This window comes from Lissotriton helveticus, chromosome 9, assembly GCF_964261635.1.
Source record: "Lissotriton helveticus chromosome 9, aLisHel1.1, whole genome shotgun sequence".
In the NCBI taxonomy this organism is placed as follows: Eukaryota; Metazoa; Chordata; class Amphibia; order Caudata; family Salamandridae; genus Lissotriton; species Lissotriton helveticus.
This window is the reverse complement of record NC_136070.1, coordinates 111,519,862-111,538,179: the sequence shown is the minus strand read 5'-3', so window position 1 is coordinate 111,538,179 and position 18,318 is coordinate 111,519,862. Positions and strand designations below refer to the sequence as shown.

Sequence of the window (18,318 nt, the reverse complement as noted above, 5' to 3'; positions counted from 1 at the left end):
GTTTTGGAGGTTGCTGTTGCAAGACAGGTTGCATAATTTTCGAAGCTGGAGACAGGCCGGTAGGGCTGGGGCCAAGGCACTTGTCCTTTTCTGGCTTCTGCTGCAGGGTGTCTCCTTATTAGGCCATTGCAGATCTGACGGTCATGTCTTGGGGAGCCAACTAAATACTACATTTAGGAGGCATTTTAGGGGAGTAGCAGGTAGGGCCAATGGTACCTTACCCAGGGTGACTACACCCTCTGGTATGCCTTCCACCTGGGAGAGGGGGCATAGACCTAGCCCTGATTGGAGGGATCCCCCCATATTCAAGATGATGTGGACTGAAAGTTGTGCTTCAACTTCCTTCCCCACCCTAGGTGTGGGGTTGGCAGAAGTGGTATTCTTTTGAATTTTCCAGCCCAGTGTGGGGGTGTAAACCAGAGACTGCCAGCTGCTGCTAGCAGCAGAGACTGGGTGCTCAGAAAAACAGGTAGGAAGAAGAGCGGTGCAGCACCACAGGAGAGCTGTGACTGTGGCCGCTCAATGGGGTCACACTTCTGCCTCCATTCAGTAGGTCCTGGGTGGAAGGAGGGGCCCTGGGAGGCGGTGGGTGGGTTTGGCATGAGGCACAAAATGGGCAGCAGGCAAGTGTGGCAAATGAAGAAATAAATAAGGAAAAGCAGTGAAAACAAGGGAAAAGCAGGACAAAATGGGGTAAGAATGGAGAACACAGAAAATTGAGGGAAATCCAGGCAAAATATGGGGGGAAAAGGAAGGAGAAAGCAGTAAAAATGTATCAAAAGGAAGAAAAGTACTTTTAAAAAACGGGGGAAAGAAGGAGAAAGCAGTACAAAGAAATTTGACAAAAGCAGGACAAAGCACTTGGAAAAACAGGGGAGAGGCAGGAGAAAGCAGTAAAAAACGATGCAAAAGCAGGAGTAAGCATTCAGAAGAACTGGGGGGAAGGAAAAAGCTGTAAAAACGAGGGAAGAAGAATCTCGCCAACAGATTTAATGGGCATATGCATGGCCTGGTCCATCCAGATCAGGCTGGATTCATGCCGCATGGGGCCACACATCACAATATCCGCCATGTCCACAATGCCCTAGCCATAGTTGATCGATTGGGAGGTCCAGCTACTGCACTCTTATTATTGATAAAGCGTTTGACTCGGCCAGCTGGGAATACCTATTCTTCCTACTCCAGAACATTAATTTTGGCCCATGGTTCCTCTGTTATACCCGCCTTTTACATATAGATTTGACTGCCTCGGTCCGGGTGGCGAACAAGGTGGTGGTGCCTTTCCAGATCCGCTGGGGCACAAGACTATAGTGCCCGCTGTCCCCCTTTTTGTACGCCCTGAAGCCTTTGGTTGCATGGGTGAGGGTGGATGTTCAGGTGCATGGCTTTGAGTGGTCATTGGAGTTGTCTAACAGAATTGCACTATACGCAGAGGATGTTTTGTTTTTCCTTATAAATCTGCAGACCTCAGGCTTTGTATTTTGCAGTGTATGCTGATATTCAATGAGACATTTGTGCTATATATGATTCCTGGGAAGTTGGCAGTATTCCCTGTGGGTAGCTCAGCCAATGACATGGAGTGGGCGCCTGGTTTGACACTGGCCAGACACTGCTTCAAATATTTGGGAGTATATATCTCCACCGATCCTGTGATATCATGGTATCGTAATATTTTTCCACTGCTATCAAGAGTAGGTGAGGGTCTGGTCTCAGCTGCGGATGTACGTTGTTACAACGCATGTTGTAACAACGCATGCCTTTACCACGCAAGTCTTACAACGCAAGTCGTTACAACGACTTGCGTTGGAGGGCGTGGATTTAGGAATCTTATAATTTTATATTCCAACACCAGTCCCCGTAACAGTAGGGAAGGTGTTGGAATATAAAATTGCAAGATTCCCTATCCCACAGCACCATCCAGCGCAAGTCGTAGTAACGACTTGCGTTGTGATAGCTGCGGGGTAAAGGCACTGCGGTGTAAAAACCGCGTCATAAACGATGTTCCCCCTCAGCTGCCACTCTCCCTATTAGGCAGATCGACAATATTTAAAATGGTTTCACTTCTGCGTGTACTTTACCAGCTCCAGAATCACCTCACACTATTCCAATATCATGGTTCAGATTAATGCAGTGCTAAACTTGTTTCTATGAGGCGGTGGCGCAATACGCATTGCCTTCGTACATGTGTGTACACTTATTGTGGAGGAATTTTCGGATGCCGATATATTATCCTATTATGGTGACTCACACCTCCTGATCATTAATGACTGCTGGTCTAGCTCTCATGATGACCCAGCATTTGCTACAGAGAGATGGGTGATGGGTGACACCCACTCCTGGACCTCCTGTACAATGGGATGGGACTGGTTTCCTTACCCCTGTGACACAGGCAGTTATATCCCAAAGGCGGCGCTCCATTCGGTTGATGGGGTGGTGGAGGAGACTGACATGGAAGACTCCCTTGGGGCATGGTATCCTTCCTCGTCAGGTTGCCCTACTAAAAGGTTTCCAAAAATGGGATGACAGAGGGGTGTCCACACTGGGCATTGTTATGAAACGTTCAGTCTTGAAATCCTTCCAAGAGCTGCAGACTACTTTCCAGCTTAGTTGTAGCCAGTTCTATAAGTATCTACAGCTCTGCCATGCCATAAGCCCCTATCTATGTGACCTTCTAGAGCTGCCAGGGTTTAACTTACTGAAGGGCAAGCTATTAATGGGTGACCTAGGCATGCATAAAACTATACAAATCTACCAGTCACTGATCACATATAGTACAACAACACTACCCGCTCTTGGTCAACATGGCAGAGAGACGTAGGTGAGGTTGAAGAAGATAACTGGACAGAGGCCCTGGGCCCTCCGTGAAGCAGCTATTTCATCTTGCCTTCGCTTGATTCAATTCAAATATCTACACAGAGCTTATTACATAAGGCCCCACTTGTGGCACTTGGGAGTCATTGAGTCCCCTACATGCCTTTGATACGGGATAGATGAGGGCACTTTCATACTCACAGGGTGGATTTGCTCACCCTTGAGGTGCACCTGGTGACATGCAACAACTTGCCTCCTTTCTTGGGAGATCCCTCTAGATCCCAAACTGATCTTTCTTCATAGCACAGAGGGTCTTGACGGGAAACGCTATAAATGACATCTGTTGTTTTGGGCTTACACAAGCCAAAAGAATCATTGCTAATATGTGGAAAATGAACTCCCCACCATCCATAGGCACATATGGATCTAGAAATAGTAGTCTTTCAGCCCAGGGGCTGTCCTCAAAAATAGCCAAAGAGATGGCAGCGCTGGGCCGAATATAGAGCTATAGTTCTAACCCCGTGAGCAAAGTCGATGCCCAGTTGGACACTGAGATGCGAACGTATGGCGATGCAACATGAGAGAACCTGCCATAAACCACAAGTGTAATCGCCTCAGGGATCCATTGGGACATTCCGGGCTTTGGGGGTTGGGAATTGGGAAGGACTGTGCCATTTTTCTATGATCTTGTTGTTCAAGGGTATGTTCCCTATTATTTGCTGCCTAATTATGTAGGCCGTAATGGCCTTGTCCTATTGCAAAAACCCAATAAAATTTATTTTGAAAAAAACCCAAGGAAAAGCAGGAGAAATAATTAGGAATAAAATGGGGAGGAAGCAGAGTAGTGCAGCATGGAGAGCTGCGCCTTGGCCTGCATCCAGACTAAATCCAGTAATAGTTGCCACAGCTTGCAATGATTCACACAGTCAAAGGTAGTGGATAGGTCAATGAATGCTAGTTACAATAAACTGCGCCTAGAAATGGTGTATTTCCCCACAATAAGATGCAAATTCAGGCACTGCTCCATCGTACCCAGCAACTACCTAAATGTACACTGACTTGGATGAAGAATGTGATCCCCACAAACACATTTTCGCATCCTCTTAAAAAGAACTCGGCTTATATTCTTAACAAAAGTATTGATTAAAGAGATTGGTCGATAGCTCTTAGGCTTCAGTCTTTAATCCTTAAGTATTGGCACAATCATGGAATAAGACCAAGACCTTGGTAGGTTGTTGAGGGGGAGGTTGTAGAATACATTAGTAAGGAGCTGGCCCACAGTTCTAAATTGCATTTTACCAAGTCAATATGTTTGCACTCTTCTGATGTGATATGTCTCTTTTTTTCTCTTTTTTTAAGGCTGCAGAGGAGAAAGATGAATTTCCAGAGGAACTTGTAAGTAGGCTTAAGTCAAAGTGCACATTCATGAAGAGATATGTTTTATGCATAACTTATTACATATACCAGCCAATATTTTTTCAATATGAGCCAGATGTACAAAGCATTTTTCTGGTTTCAAACGGCTCAATTTACAGAATCGGGCCATTTGCCCCCAGAAAAATGCTTTCCAAAAAATAAAAAATGCACAATGCGATACCGTAACTTGTTATCGGATTCACATTTTACATTTGCGATTCGTTTTAGGAAGGGACGTATTTAGGGCTTCCCTCCAAAAACCGAATCGGTATGGTATTTATTACTGTTTTGCGATGGAATTACTGTTGCAAAACAGTAATACTTACCAGCAGTTTAAAACCGGTGGCACCCCATTTACAAAGGTGATGTGGTCTTCTGGTGACACCTTCCCATTTGAAAATGTAAATACAAATAATTTTTAAGAGCCGGCAGTAGTCCAACAGACCACTGCCTGTTCTTAAAAAATTACACTGAAAAGTGTATTATTTCTTTTTAAATGCATCCCATTTTCCTTTAGGAAAACGGCTGCATTAAAAAAAAAAAGATTGCTCTATCAAAAAGCAATCACAGACATGTTGGTCTGCTGACCTCAGCAGACCGCCATCCCTGTGATGGCTGTGATTCCTAATGGGGTGCAAATTGCGATCTACCTCATTAATATGCATGAGGTAGGTCTGTTTGTGGCCCACTAGGAATCACTAATGAAGCTTAAAAGAGTGTCATACATTAGGAATAACGATTTCCAAATTGCGATTCAGATACATTTCACAATTAGCAAATTGGTATTCCTAATGTTAGTACATCTAGCCCTTAGTTTTTATAATTGGAGGAACATTTATCTTCTGATCACCTGAACACGCTAAATTGCCTGCCATGTTCCAATTGCTTTCTTAAATGATGCCATAAAATATTAGCAAATTAACACTTTTGTGACCCCCTTTTAAATGTGCCCCCACTGACAAATTTACAAAAAGCCATGAAGAGCACACCATGGTTGTACAATATTAGAATGTTTCAAGCAGATTTATAGAACTATATCAAAGTTATCAAGAAAACAAAAAGTGCCTTTCATTGGAAACACTGACCTAACCATGCATACACATGTGCTCACTGCCTTTTTAGTATACATCTGGACCTTTTATCTGCAGATCCATTGTGCATTCACCAATCCACAGAGGATTCACAAATCCAATTAAAAAATAATGGTAAAGCATTGTAAAAAGGAGCTTTTCTCCTATCATCCATTGACAATTTGTTAGTCTACTGTGCCCTTATGGGCATGCCTTGGGAAAAATAAAGACAATAAGACCATAAGGAGGCAGGGGGAACCTACCCTGATGCTTAGCCCTATATGAGGGGCGGGTGGCAAACCAGATTTCCCTGGCATTATAATCAATATTGATAACATGAGTTCTATCATTGGACATGGAAATGTTGTGCCATGTTTGTGAATTCTAGACCCTTCCTGAGTCCCGTGAACCTTCTTGAGGTGTCAGGAGTCACAAATCCTGTCAAAGAAAGCATACAGTCAACGAGTGATCTAAGAGCAGAAATGAATTGTTACTGCATTGTAATGTACTGTTCTCTAAAGAAGTGTGTCTTCAAGTTATCCCTAAATTATCCCTAAATTGGAGCACATCCAAACCACCTTCACAAATGCCAACTGTACTCCTTGCATCAAAGCTCAATTCCATCTTTCAACTAGCCTATTACCTTGGGTATAATAAACTCAACACTTGGCATGATGCACACCTAATTCTGTTACATAGCTCTTCCTCTTCTCGAGTGCCAAATGCACATTATTGTCTGTCACAATTTCTATGTTTGCCATTTCCTCATGTATAAACTCTTCCTACATGCAAAAATTGTTACTGTTGCTTTACTGTCCTTTTAATATTTTCAGTCCACAAACTCAGAATGCACATGCAAACTGTCTGTTACACATGCATATTGAGTCCCCATCACCAATAATAATCCTGGAACCTCCTCTGTACAGCACTCATACCAACACAACTTTTATGTGCTATAATACATTTTTTCCATGCAAACCTAAGGGCACCCCTCAGAATGTCCTTATCTCAAAACACCATTGTGCAATGGCAACAGTGAAGCCTCATTATAGTAAGCCTTATATTCAGTTAATAAAGCACCTTTTATAGGCCACCTGTTGTTGATGTTCTTTAGCATTTTTCAGCACAACACATTATTCTCCAAACACCCCTTCTGCCACTCTTTTCTTTCTAATCTGTTTCACATTGCCTCCTCCACATTTGCTATTGAGCACCCATTGTCCAATTGTGTTTCATTCTCATTTTCTCATTATCAGGGCCACTGGAATTATACTATTCAACGGCTGCTGCTTTTTTTCACATAATCATGGATTTGCTGCTATCATACGGTTCCTTTGAATTAAGTTGGACTGTATATCCGGACAACATGAATGTCAGAATATTGGGGCTGATTCATCCATATCATCAGAATATATTGCCCCAATTCCTAGCATCCCTAACAATACCATTGTACCAGATGGTATCTGCAATGTCAGAAAATGACCACTCTCATACCCTAAGGAATCATGGGCACAGATCCACCGTTTTGTTGTTACTTAGGCATGCCCAAAGAGAGAGTCAATTTTCAAACATTTATTAAAGCAATTGTATTCTTGTGTAAAAAACATGAGTTGCAATTATTAGCAGAAGGAAACAAACAATTGTAACCAGCATTAATAGAATGTTGAAAAATATAAATAGTTCAACCATTATGACAATATTGTGTGATTATATGAATAGCTGATTATGCATATACGTACACTCATACCTAATACAACCCTCACTATCAAAAGCATAGTGGCAGTACCCTCAGCCAGATCTATTGGGACAACCCAACCTCTCATAACTGTATATGCTGTACCAGGCAGCTGATCTGGTGTAGAGCAGGCTACCGTCCTTTGCAGGATAGAGATTAGAGTCAGTAGGGCTGCATCTCAGTCACAGGCACACCGTCCCAGGGTAATCCATAGAAGTGCTCGTCTGCCAAATTTGGCTCATAGGTGGTTTATGTAATAACAGCACTGTTCCAATTGCACTATGTCAGAAGTGCAGTGCTCATGTGATTGTTTGTTTTGTGACTCAGAGCTGTCTCCAACCGTACAACCAAATACAAAGGCATCATGCTCAATGTTTCTAGCCTTGGGTGGAGAGTACTAGGCAACTAATATTCTATGATGTATGTGCCAAGCAAGTTTAGAAAAAGATGTCAAGTTTCAACGTTCTTACCTTTTATCAATCCTGTTGCATAATTTGGTGTACCCTGCTACATAATTTCAGTGGCCCTGCTCATGATCGACTGTCATCCTTGACAAACAGTCCACCATTATGTTCTCAATTCTACTCACGTATTCCACTCTAAACATGGACTCCTGGAATTGGAACTGCAACTTAGTTATTCTAAGTGTAGCTTTTGCAGCCTGGTGGTGCTTTGGTCAACTATTGGCTTGTATTCTGTACACAGTGAATTCAGATTTCACCACATACTGTCTGAAGTACAATATTTCCTGCCAAAAATCCAGCCCTTATTTCTCTACCACTCAATAATTGCTTTTTTCTTTTCTCAACTAAATCTGGTAGAAAGTTAAATTACGTGGGTGTATTTTGCATTATTTCTGCAATTGCGTGTCACGCTTGTTACACAAAATCCTGCCATTATGCCACTTATCATTACTACTTGCTATTAATTATAAAAAATTACAGCTAATGTGTCATTTGTATGAAATATTTCCAGCGATAAACAACATTTACTACAAAACATTTTCCCCGCAGGGAATTACAACGCGGTAGTTACAACAACCGCGTTTTAATTCTGCATACCATTACTACGCAGGTCGGAACAACGACTTGCGGAGCCCCCCTCCGCAAGTCATTGCTCTGACTTGCAGAGTAATGGTACGCGGAATTCAAAAGGTGTTGAATTTAAAATCCAACACCTTCCCTACTGTCCGCACAGACTGGAGTTGGAATAGTAAATTATACTATTCCAACATCCAGAGCCCCCCCTCCTGAAGTCGTTGTTACGACTTGCGGGGTAATGGTATGCAGAATTACAACTCGGTGTTTGTAGCAACTGCGTTGTAATTCCCTGCAGGGGAAAAAGACAGCGTGATAACGAGGAGTATTCATTTCCAGCAAATGCACAGGGAAAATATAAAGCGAGAATCTGTAGTTCCCTGTGCTTTTGTTTTTTGCACTATTTCCTTAGAATATAATGCATACTCACATCGAAAATTGAACTGAGGACATACTTCATGCTAAACAATAGCACAAAATGGGGGCGTGGCTTGGCTGTGCAGTGGAATGGCCGCACATTAGAGCAGCTCCGCCGGCCGAGTGATATTAATCATAGCATACATCCATCAGAAAAGCACGATACCCCTGTCTGACCACGGAGAGCAGCTAGAAGAACTGGCCAGCAACTTGGAGAAACGCGGGCTCAAGGACACGGAGTGGCTCTTGGAAGGAGGAGTTCCCGAGCCGATATGAGGCCTGCCATGACTCGGCAGCCTGAAGCCGGGGCCTTAATTTTGGCGTTGCCCTGCAGCTGAGGGGGAGATTGCCGTAGGACTGGACCGAGCTTGGGCCTTGGCAGCTGTGCTTGGTGGGGAACACTGGACGAGAAGCTCCGTACCTAGAGCAATACCCTGTGATGTGGGAATAAATGCTTGGAACTCCAGCGGAACATTTTTCATTACGGAACACTGCTGACACCTGTGGGTGCACAGATAACGCTGTGTAGCAGGACCAAGGTTGGGGCTGGTGAGACTCGTGTGCTCCTGCGAGGTAACCTGGGCCAACTTATATCACACCCTAAGGGCTGCCACGGCTGTAGAAAACTGCCTAGTGATATTTTGTAGCGGAGGATCCCGAAGCCGGCATTTTGTGAAGCCTAGGGCGCTCTTAGCGCAAGTGGACAGATAGCACAGCATACGATCCTGCCAGCATAGACGCAATTAAGACATATGAAGGATAATAAGTTGCCGTGTAAAATCAGCTGAGGCAAGCAGGGGCACATCAATAGCATATCGCCGCAGCATGAGAAAATATAGTGAAGTGGCACAGCGAGGCCCTGCTTCGCATCGGAGCAAACGTGACGGGTGCGTAGAAGGACACTCACTCGGCGGATGGCCCTACGTGAGTTCGAATCTGTGCCGTGATCCCGAGTCCCAATACAGATTACCATAAAGAGGGGACAAATTGCCAGCGCGCTATAAACTGGTATCGCCATCCTTGCATGGAGCATTCATCACAGCGCAGCCATTATCGCGCCCCACTGAGGAGCAAATGTAGATAGGAAAAAAGCGGCATGTGCTGGGGGGAAACTAAGGTATTCACTGCGGGGCATACTGTTGGCGTCTGGAAGCACCCGCTTACAAGGCATAAACAAAAACAGCACAACCGGGACCCACGTAGTAGGAAGCTCTGCGTGTCGTGAAGTTGAGGCAGAGGGTACCGCAAAGCAGACAGTGCCCGCATAGTCTGGAAGGTTGTAAAGAAGAGATCTGGAGAGATTAGGCAGATGACAGTGATTATTGCTCCCTTCTAACAAATGCAAAGTAACAGAGCTGTGGAAGAGTGCGCAAACATTCTGCGTAGGCTACTAGCTTGACATTCAGGCATTAGCAGGGATATCCGGATGAAAATTGACCTATGTACGTGGTCCGGTGGACACACAGGAGTATTTATATTGGATCAACATCACCGAACCTCACGCACGAGTGACAGCTGTGGGCCACTTGGGCAAGCCGGATACAAGACAACCACGACTGAAGTTTGACAAAAAAGCTGCCAAAGGGGCAGAAGGTGACGCGTGCCATCAAGAGCCGACTGAAGACCATACAGCAAGTCAGCCACCAGCAGAGGATATCAGTGACATGTTTAAAGACCTTAAATCTAGTTTTCAGGGCCTGGATACCAAGATGGAGTTATTGGCACAAAGGATGGACAGAATAACGCAGCGAGTAGAGAAACAGGAAGGCCGCCTCGGAGTGTTGGAAACTAGAGTGATGGAAACGGAAGAAGGCCAGACGGAAATGGACAAGAAGCTGCGGGGCATGGATGGCATGCTGTATGCCATACAACAGAAGAATGAAGCTAGGTCTTGAAGGAACAACATACGAATTACAGTAATGCGGATACAGCAGATATCCAGAACATGGGGAAGTATGTGGAGACGATGATGTCAGACCTCTCGGACCGGACTTGTCAGCCATGTTCCTAATAGAGCGAGCGCACCACACTCTGGGCCCCCGTCCGAGATCCAGCGCAACTGCTCGGCCAATATTGGCCAGGGTACTGAACTACAGAGATCGCGACACTATACAATGATTGACTAGGGACAAAGGTGAGATACAGTACAAAGGGAATAACCTTGTGCTCTACACAGACTTTACACTCCAGATGCAGGCAGCTCAGAGAGAATTCATTCCTGCTAAGAAAATTTTTCAGCAAATAGGAACCAAATATGCTCTGATATATCCAGGTAAAGTAAGAGTCCAGGGGCCCAGAAACCTAACTTTTTTCACGGACGCTAAAGCTGCGCTTACTTACGCCAAACTAGTTGGCAAAGGAACACAAGCAGCAAGCGACGACCAGAGACTCACAGACTGAAAACAATCTGAGTGAGAATGATTGATGAATCTGACCCAGGGAGCCGAGTATGCAGATAAGTATCACCTGCTGTACTATGTGATACAATGCGTTGTTACTATTGGGAGTGGGTCATCATGATAGACTTAGTACAATTATGAGAGAATAGAGAACACGTTGTTTTATAAGCATTAATGTTGGACTGTTGATCCACATGAAAAACTGTTCCCGTGGTCCGTGGCCGTGGGTTAAACACTCGGCCACCCTGCCGGAAGTGCAGGGGAGTGTTGCCGGTAAACTCACGCACCCCATTGGGATGACTCCCTTGAGTTCACTACTGTGGACCAAATGTTTGCAGTTTGCATATTTAATTTACATGTAAGTCCCTAGTAAAGTGATACCACCTGTGTACCCATGGCCCATACATTAAATGCTGCTAGTGAGCCTCCAGCACTGATTGTGCCACCCTCTTAAGTAACCCATTTAAACAGATCTCAGGCCTGTAATTGCAGCCTGTGTGTGCAGTTTTAAAACTGACATTTCAGCCTGGGAAACCTTCCTTTTTAATGTATATGAGCCCTAACCAGCCCAGAGGGCAGAGGGCAATGTATTTAAATAGTAGAACATATACCTTCAAATTGTACATGTCCTAGTAGTGAAAAACAACTTAAAAGTGTTTTTCTACTACTGCATGACCTATCTCTCCTAAAGGATAATATTGGAGTTCATTATTACATTTAATAAGTTGTAACTTCCAAATGGGAGCAAGTAAACAGTTTTTGTTTGGAATTGTGATGAAAAATCCTATTTTATGGTAAAGTTATATTTTAAATTACAATTTTGAAATTGTCACTTGAATAAAGTTTACATTTTCCTGCCTTAGCAATTTAGTGTGTGCAGCCTGTCTCTGGGTCATATGATGGGTTGTAGTTGCCAGTTGGCCTTTTGTATTCCTCCTAGACAGCCACACACTATAGAAGGGTTAGGTGTGTCTGGGAGGGCCATTACTGGCAGTATGGGAGGGGGAGCTGGGCAGGTCCTGCCTTCATACAAAGGATTGCATACCCCTGTAGTTATTCTGGAGTGGGCAGGGGAGGCAGGACATCTGTGCATTTCAGAGGGACACCTCTAGAAGCGTCTCCCACTTCAAAGGAGGCACCAGGTATAAATATTTGGCCTCAGACACCAACACTTCACAGGATACTTCTGGACCTGTGGAAGACTCTGCCAGGAGGTACTACTGTGCTGCTGAAAGGGCTGTCACTCTGTTAGACTGCTGCCTGCTGCCTTCTTGCACCAGGACAACCAGAGTGACTCCTAGGGCTATTCACTTGTAACCAGCACCAGCAGGTGTGAGTCTTACCCTGCCAAGTGGTGCCACCCCAGTCCTGGACCCTCAGAAGTGGGCCTGAAGGTGCTCTCCGAGTCCACCTGTGGAACTAGCAGAACCAATGCATCACCTTTGCTGTGGAAGCGTGAACAGAACTGATGTATCACCTCTGCTGCAAGGATTCTTCCAGCACAAGGACTCACAATTGACCTTGCAGCTTGAGCTGCATTGGAACTCCTGCTGTATAACGCATCCCTGATGCAGCCCCTCGCATCTCAAACCTCTGAAGGCAGCAGCCTTGACAATGACGCAGGACTTCGCACTGCAAGCCTCTCAGCCTCCATGGAAACTGCCAGGATGTGATACATCCTCAATTCAGGACCTTGCAACTTTCTTAAATATGGATTTAAAGAACTCTTGTTCAGTGGGCCTAACTGGTTCCCTGAAGCTGGCTCGCTCTTTATCGCTTCATTGTTAATTTCTGCTGGTTTTGGAACGCCTGGCTGTCCACAGTTTGTGCCTTGTGGTGCTATTTTCACTTAAATCTTCAAACCTTCATATCTCTGGTTCTACTGATTGAATTTTTGGCGTTTTGGTCTTGTTTTGTTTAATAAAATGTACTCTACTTTTCTAACCTGGTGTTGGATCCTTTTTGTGGTGTGTTTTCACTTTGTTTCTGTTTGAAGTGTTGCACAAATACATTACATAATGCCTCTGAGTTAAGCTCACTGCTCTCTGTCAAACTCCCAAGGATTCAGCACAGGTTAATTTAGGGTTTTGTTGCAACGTGACCCTGACAAGGACTGTGATTGTTGCTTAAGCAGGGCTTCACCTCCCTCAACCAGAAGCCCAATTTCTTGCATTTACCATTAGCAGACTAAGTAACTAAGACACATCGTTATTTACCCAATCCATATGCTAGTCCTCGCAATGCAAAAGTGAGGGGCTATCTCATATAAATTGTTGTATGGAAATGTAACCAATTTCGTGTGTATTTGTATTGATTACAATTCTGAAAACCCTCTTTTCTTTCAGTATGAACCAATGGATATTAATGATGATGAAGAATCCATCCTTGACATAGTAAGTATATTAACATTTCTAGCCCATGTACTTTATATCTGATTTGATATGTTTTTTGTAGGCAAGCAATGCATAACTAGTTTGCAGCTAAGCATACTTTACAATGAGACTACAAAGTTACATCATCAAAGAGAACAGGCTAGTGACATATCGATGTTAGAGTTTCACATTTCTTTTACTTTTCCAGCTTACATTGATTGCATGTCCTAGGCTGTGCACTTCAACAAGAAATAAATATCACATTTACTCAAAGAAACATCATGATACATTCATAGTGATTTCATCTCCTAAAATATATAACTGTTGAATTTTATCAGGAGACTGGAGGCAAACTAAGTCCAGTGGGGCTATTCCAGAGGCTTTGTTGGCAGAATTGGCCTACTCCTCTTTCTTCACACTTCAGCATACCAGGGAAGCATACAAAACTAGGTTTCACCACATTATTTATCTGTTACACCCAGATTACACTTTAAAGGATAAGAGAGTGTTCAAGTCACATCACATTGATACTGGTATGTGACAGCGCTGGATGTCGACAGATTTAAAAAAAAAAATTATTGGTGGCATATTTATGGTATGTGCAATATCCTGACCTGGATATTTGTCACTCTTAGCTATGGGCACTCTATGACTCTGGACTGACTTGAGCCTTCATAACCTGGCCCAGAAGTAAAGTTTAAATTCTCCTCAGGAAGCAAAAGTTGCTTTGTGTGATCCACAAAGTGAGCGATATACACTAAGGGGACAGAAAGGCTCTGAACGGCATTCGGTTTGTCTGAATCCGATTCGGAAAGTATGTTTCCGACTGACTCGGAAACACATCCAACAGATTGATTACGATAGTCCAAAACCGTTCGGTCATACTGACTGTGTTCCGATTGGCATTCGGAGAAACCGAGTCGGTCGGGCCGAATCGTACAGGTCTATGGACCACGTTTCCGACTAAAATTTACGATGTTGGATTCGGACAGCCATTTCGAATTGGGTTGTCCGACACAAATCAGCTTTTGGAATCCAACTTTGGGGGCCCATAGCAGGCCCCTCTTCATCTAGGCACCTCTTATTGGGGCCCACGGGGGTACCCATGGGACCCCGCTATCTAACCATGCACGGTGTGTTAGGCACCAAGGGGTGCCCGCCACAGGCTGTAAGGTTTTCACAACCACCGCTTTTTTCATTGGGAGCCTGTGTTGTTGGTCGGAACACAGGCTCCCATTAGAGTCAATGGGAGTCTGATTACAAGTTTGGGGTCAATTACGATGTCGTTTGGAAAGGCTTCGAACTGCATTCAATACTTTTGAATCCGATTAGGAAGCCTTGTTTCCGAACAGCTCGGAAACATTATGAACGACTGATTATGGTGCTTGGAAACCACACTTGAAGTAACCAAGTCATTCGTAGCCGAGTCTTGCAGGTCTATGGACCGCGTTTCCGACAAAGCGATAAAGATGTCGGATTCGGACAGCCTTTCCTAATCGGTTGTTCCGACACGGGTCCGCTGTCGGAATCTGACTTTGGGGGCCTGTAGCAGGCCACCCTTCACCCGGGGGCCTCCGAATCGGGCCTGAATTCGGCCCTTGGGGGTACCCACAGGTCCCCCCTTTCCAGCCATGCACTCTTGGAGCTGCCTTGCAGTCTGTTAAGTGCAAGGCAAAAAAATAGATAACATATTAGTTAGCCTGGCTCTAGCTGCGGACATCATGGGGAGGGCTGAGAAGACTCAACCTCGCCTCACGTTTGAGGCGTGCAAATCCACAAAAACTCTGCAAAAGGCAGCTTCTGGTTCAGAGGCGGACACCCAAGACCAGGGCCCAGGACAGGGGGCCCCCCACTATCGAGACAACGCTATTGGCCATGCAACATAGCCTCCAATCCCCGTCTAGTTCACATGTCTGCACAGCTCGAGAAGCAAAACACCTGCATGGGAGAAGTCGAACAGCGGATCTCTGCGACAGAAGATGGTCTGAGTGATACCGCTGGGAAGACATGTAATTTGGAGCAAGCCCATTCCTTAATTCAAGCCAAGAATGAGGACCTGGAAGCCTGTTCCGGCGTAATAATATTCGAATTACGGGGCTGCCAGAATCCATGAACGTGGGTAAAATGGAGACATTTGTGGAAAATTTGATTAAGGAAATTTTTGCTACTGAATAGCTTTCCACCATGTTTACCATGTTTATCAATGAGCGAGCTTACCACACCGTTGCGGCGAGGCCGGTCCTGGGCGCTCCTTCCTGCCTGATCATTGCATGACTGTTAAATTCCTGGGACCCGGATGTTATTTCGCCCATGGCTAAAGATAAGGGCAATATTGTACACCAGGGCAACTCACTCTTGTTCTTCCCTGAATTTATTGTTGCTGTTCAGGCTGCGCGGAGGGAGTACGGGGTTGTCAAAAAGTTTTTACAATCCGAGGGGGTTCCTTACACGATGTTATTTCCTTCCCGCCTGTGGATAGGCCCTCGTGGAGACTCAAACATTTTTACCAACCTCAAGGCAGCCCTGGAGCATGCTAAACATCTGAAGAGGAGTCAGCGCGAATCCCAGACTCCGTCAGACACTGAGGAACAGTAGAGTTGTGTGAGAGTCTCATGATTCTACTACATGTTATAAAGTTTTCTATGTTGTCATTCTATGATCTGTGCAATGCTATGACACTTACATGTTTTCTTGCAGGTTGACCTTGTCAAGCCTCATTGCATACGTATGCTTACTTTGTAGTGTAGTCCAGTGTGATTGTATCTACTGTACCAGGCACAGATCCTAGTTCTGCTCAACCACCTTCTATCTGATGGGAGGCTAGTAGCACTCTGACGCCCCCAAATGGGAGTACCCCATCTTTACTTGCTATGTTTTTTCTTTGTTGGGGTTAGGTTAGACAGGGTTTGGATGGCTTTAGTGAGTTGGGGACGCTGAAGTGGGTGGGGGACTAGGGGGTGGGGGTTGAGGGTGGGAAGACTGGCACTTTTTTCTATGGTACAGTGGCATCCACCTTTCATTTTGTGATTGTGAGCACATGTCTCTGATATATCCACCTGTAAAGATTTTTTAATGTTACATTGACCCAATGAGTGGTAAAGTGAAGTTCCTAACCTGGAATATTCGTGGCTTGAACACTCGTAAAAAGCCTTTTTAGAGTAAACACATATCACTAAATTGTCAGAGAAAAATGTGGGTGGTCGGTGGGCAGGACTGCTAGTGACACCCTCATATTCCAGTTATGCACGGGGAGTGATGATCCTGGTGGTTAAACAGGGGTCCCATTTACGGTCATTCGAGCCAAAACGGATGAACAAGGCCGAATGGCACTTGTGCATGGTCAGCTGGGTGGAGCAAGTGTGCTTCTGGTGAATGTGTATGGACCAAATTTGATCCTGCCTTTTTTATGGATGTTTCCCACTGTGGAGATACTGGGGAGGCAACTTTAATGTCTATCTGGATGTAACTGTGGATCGTTTGGGCAGTGGGATGACATGACCTAAGCAGGCTTCTGAGATGTTGCTGGGACTTATGGACGCAGGAAGTTTGCATGATGTTTGGCGACTACAGCATCCTGGTGTGCGCGAGAGTACCTTTGCATCCTCTGTACATGGGACTTGGTCCCGCCTGGATGCCTGGCTTGTTATGGAGGCTGCTTGTACTTGGGCGGTCAAGACATTGACCCTCAGACATTGCTCCTCGGCTGGACGGCCTTATCTCTTCCCCACCCTCTAGGCCCCCATCTCTCCTGTTGTCACCTATCTCCTCTCCCTTCCCTCCCACTCTCTACAACCTTGGATGTCTAATTTCTCAGTTTACTCTGTTGAAAAAGTATTTTACAATTGTTTTTAGCCTAATCCCCTCTCCACCTAATCTCTCCCCTTACCTGCTACACCGCCTAGCCCCCTGTCCCTTGTGCCCTTTAACTAAGCACTCCTCCCCTTGTTGTCGAAAGATTCAATTACTTACACTCTGGAGTCTCAGCGATACCTCTGAGAGAGTCCACAGCGCCAAGGGAGCCACTCACAGTTCAGGTATGGTATGCCACCCCTTGACAAAGCACTCCCTCTCCCCTTTTTGGGGAAGGATCCAGTGGGTAGACCTTGGAGTCTCAGAGACCCCTCTGAGAGAGTACACAGCATAAAGGGAGCCTCTTGCAATGGAGTTGGGGGAATTATACCACTTTCCCTGGCATCACAGCTTATGGGACTTTGGACGCAGCTATTACTCGTCAACTGGGTTGTGCCCCCGTCACCCTACCCCTCTTCCTTCATACTGTGTTTCTCACCCTCCCCCTCCTCTTTTTTCTCCTTCATTCGCTGTCTACTTCGCCTGCTCCTACCCCTTCTCCAATGAATCTCTCCCCTTGCCTGCGTTCTCCCTTACGCATATTGTCCTTATTGCTTGTCTCGAACTAACATGTAACTATGTAGCTATGCTCTAATAACTGTGTAACCTTTGTAACGATGTAACCTGTAACTACGGTCTGATACTCATGTAAAGCGCTCTGATACCTCCGGGTCTAGCCAGCGCTATATAAAACCTTTCAAATCAAATTTTTAAAAAAGGTTAGCCACATGGCTCGTACGCTTTCGGATCATACTCCTGTGATCCTGGAGCTGCAGGTACCCACATGCGAGAGACCGCCGTTTACATGGTGGTTGCAGCCATCCTCATTAACTGACTCAGTTTTTGAGCACACTGTTGGGGAGGCCATTCAAAGTTTTTTCAGGGAGAATGAGGGTTCGGTTGACAGCCCGGGTGTCCTGTGGGAAGCATTCAAGGTGACCATCAGGGGCATCTGTATGGGGGCGCAAGCAGGTGTACTAAGAGATCTGAGGCGTAGAACTAATAAATTAGCTCCACCCTAGAACGCGCCTATGAGACAGACCCTTCTCCTATGACAATATCTGCGATGCGGGAGTTAGTGGCTGAACATAATGACACTGTCAATCAAGAGTTGGTTCATAGGTACAGATGAAGTACGGCAAGATATTATGGTGAGTGGGGCAGGCTCAGCCACTCGCTTGCAGAGAAGTTGGCTGCTCCACATAGTCAGGA

General features: G+C 45.1%; 1 protein-coding gene across 8 annotated transcripts in view; it reads left to right on the top strand.

The window, feature by feature from the left end:
* LOC144780983 (uncharacterized) overlaps window positions 1-18,318 on the top strand; it is a 1,867,627-nt gene that overhangs the window by 143,141 nt on the left and 1,706,168 nt on the right. For all 8 annotated transcript variants that reach the window (XM_078659579.1, XM_078659581.1, XM_078659578.1 and 5 more), the window contains exons 5-6: window positions 4,171-4,206; window positions 13,231-13,278. In XM_078659579.1, coding sequence (XP_078515705.1) covers window positions 4,171-4,206; window positions 13,231-13,278 — 84 coding nt within the window. The remainder of the gene's footprint in view (window positions 1-4,170; window positions 4,207-13,230; window positions 13,279-18,318) is intronic.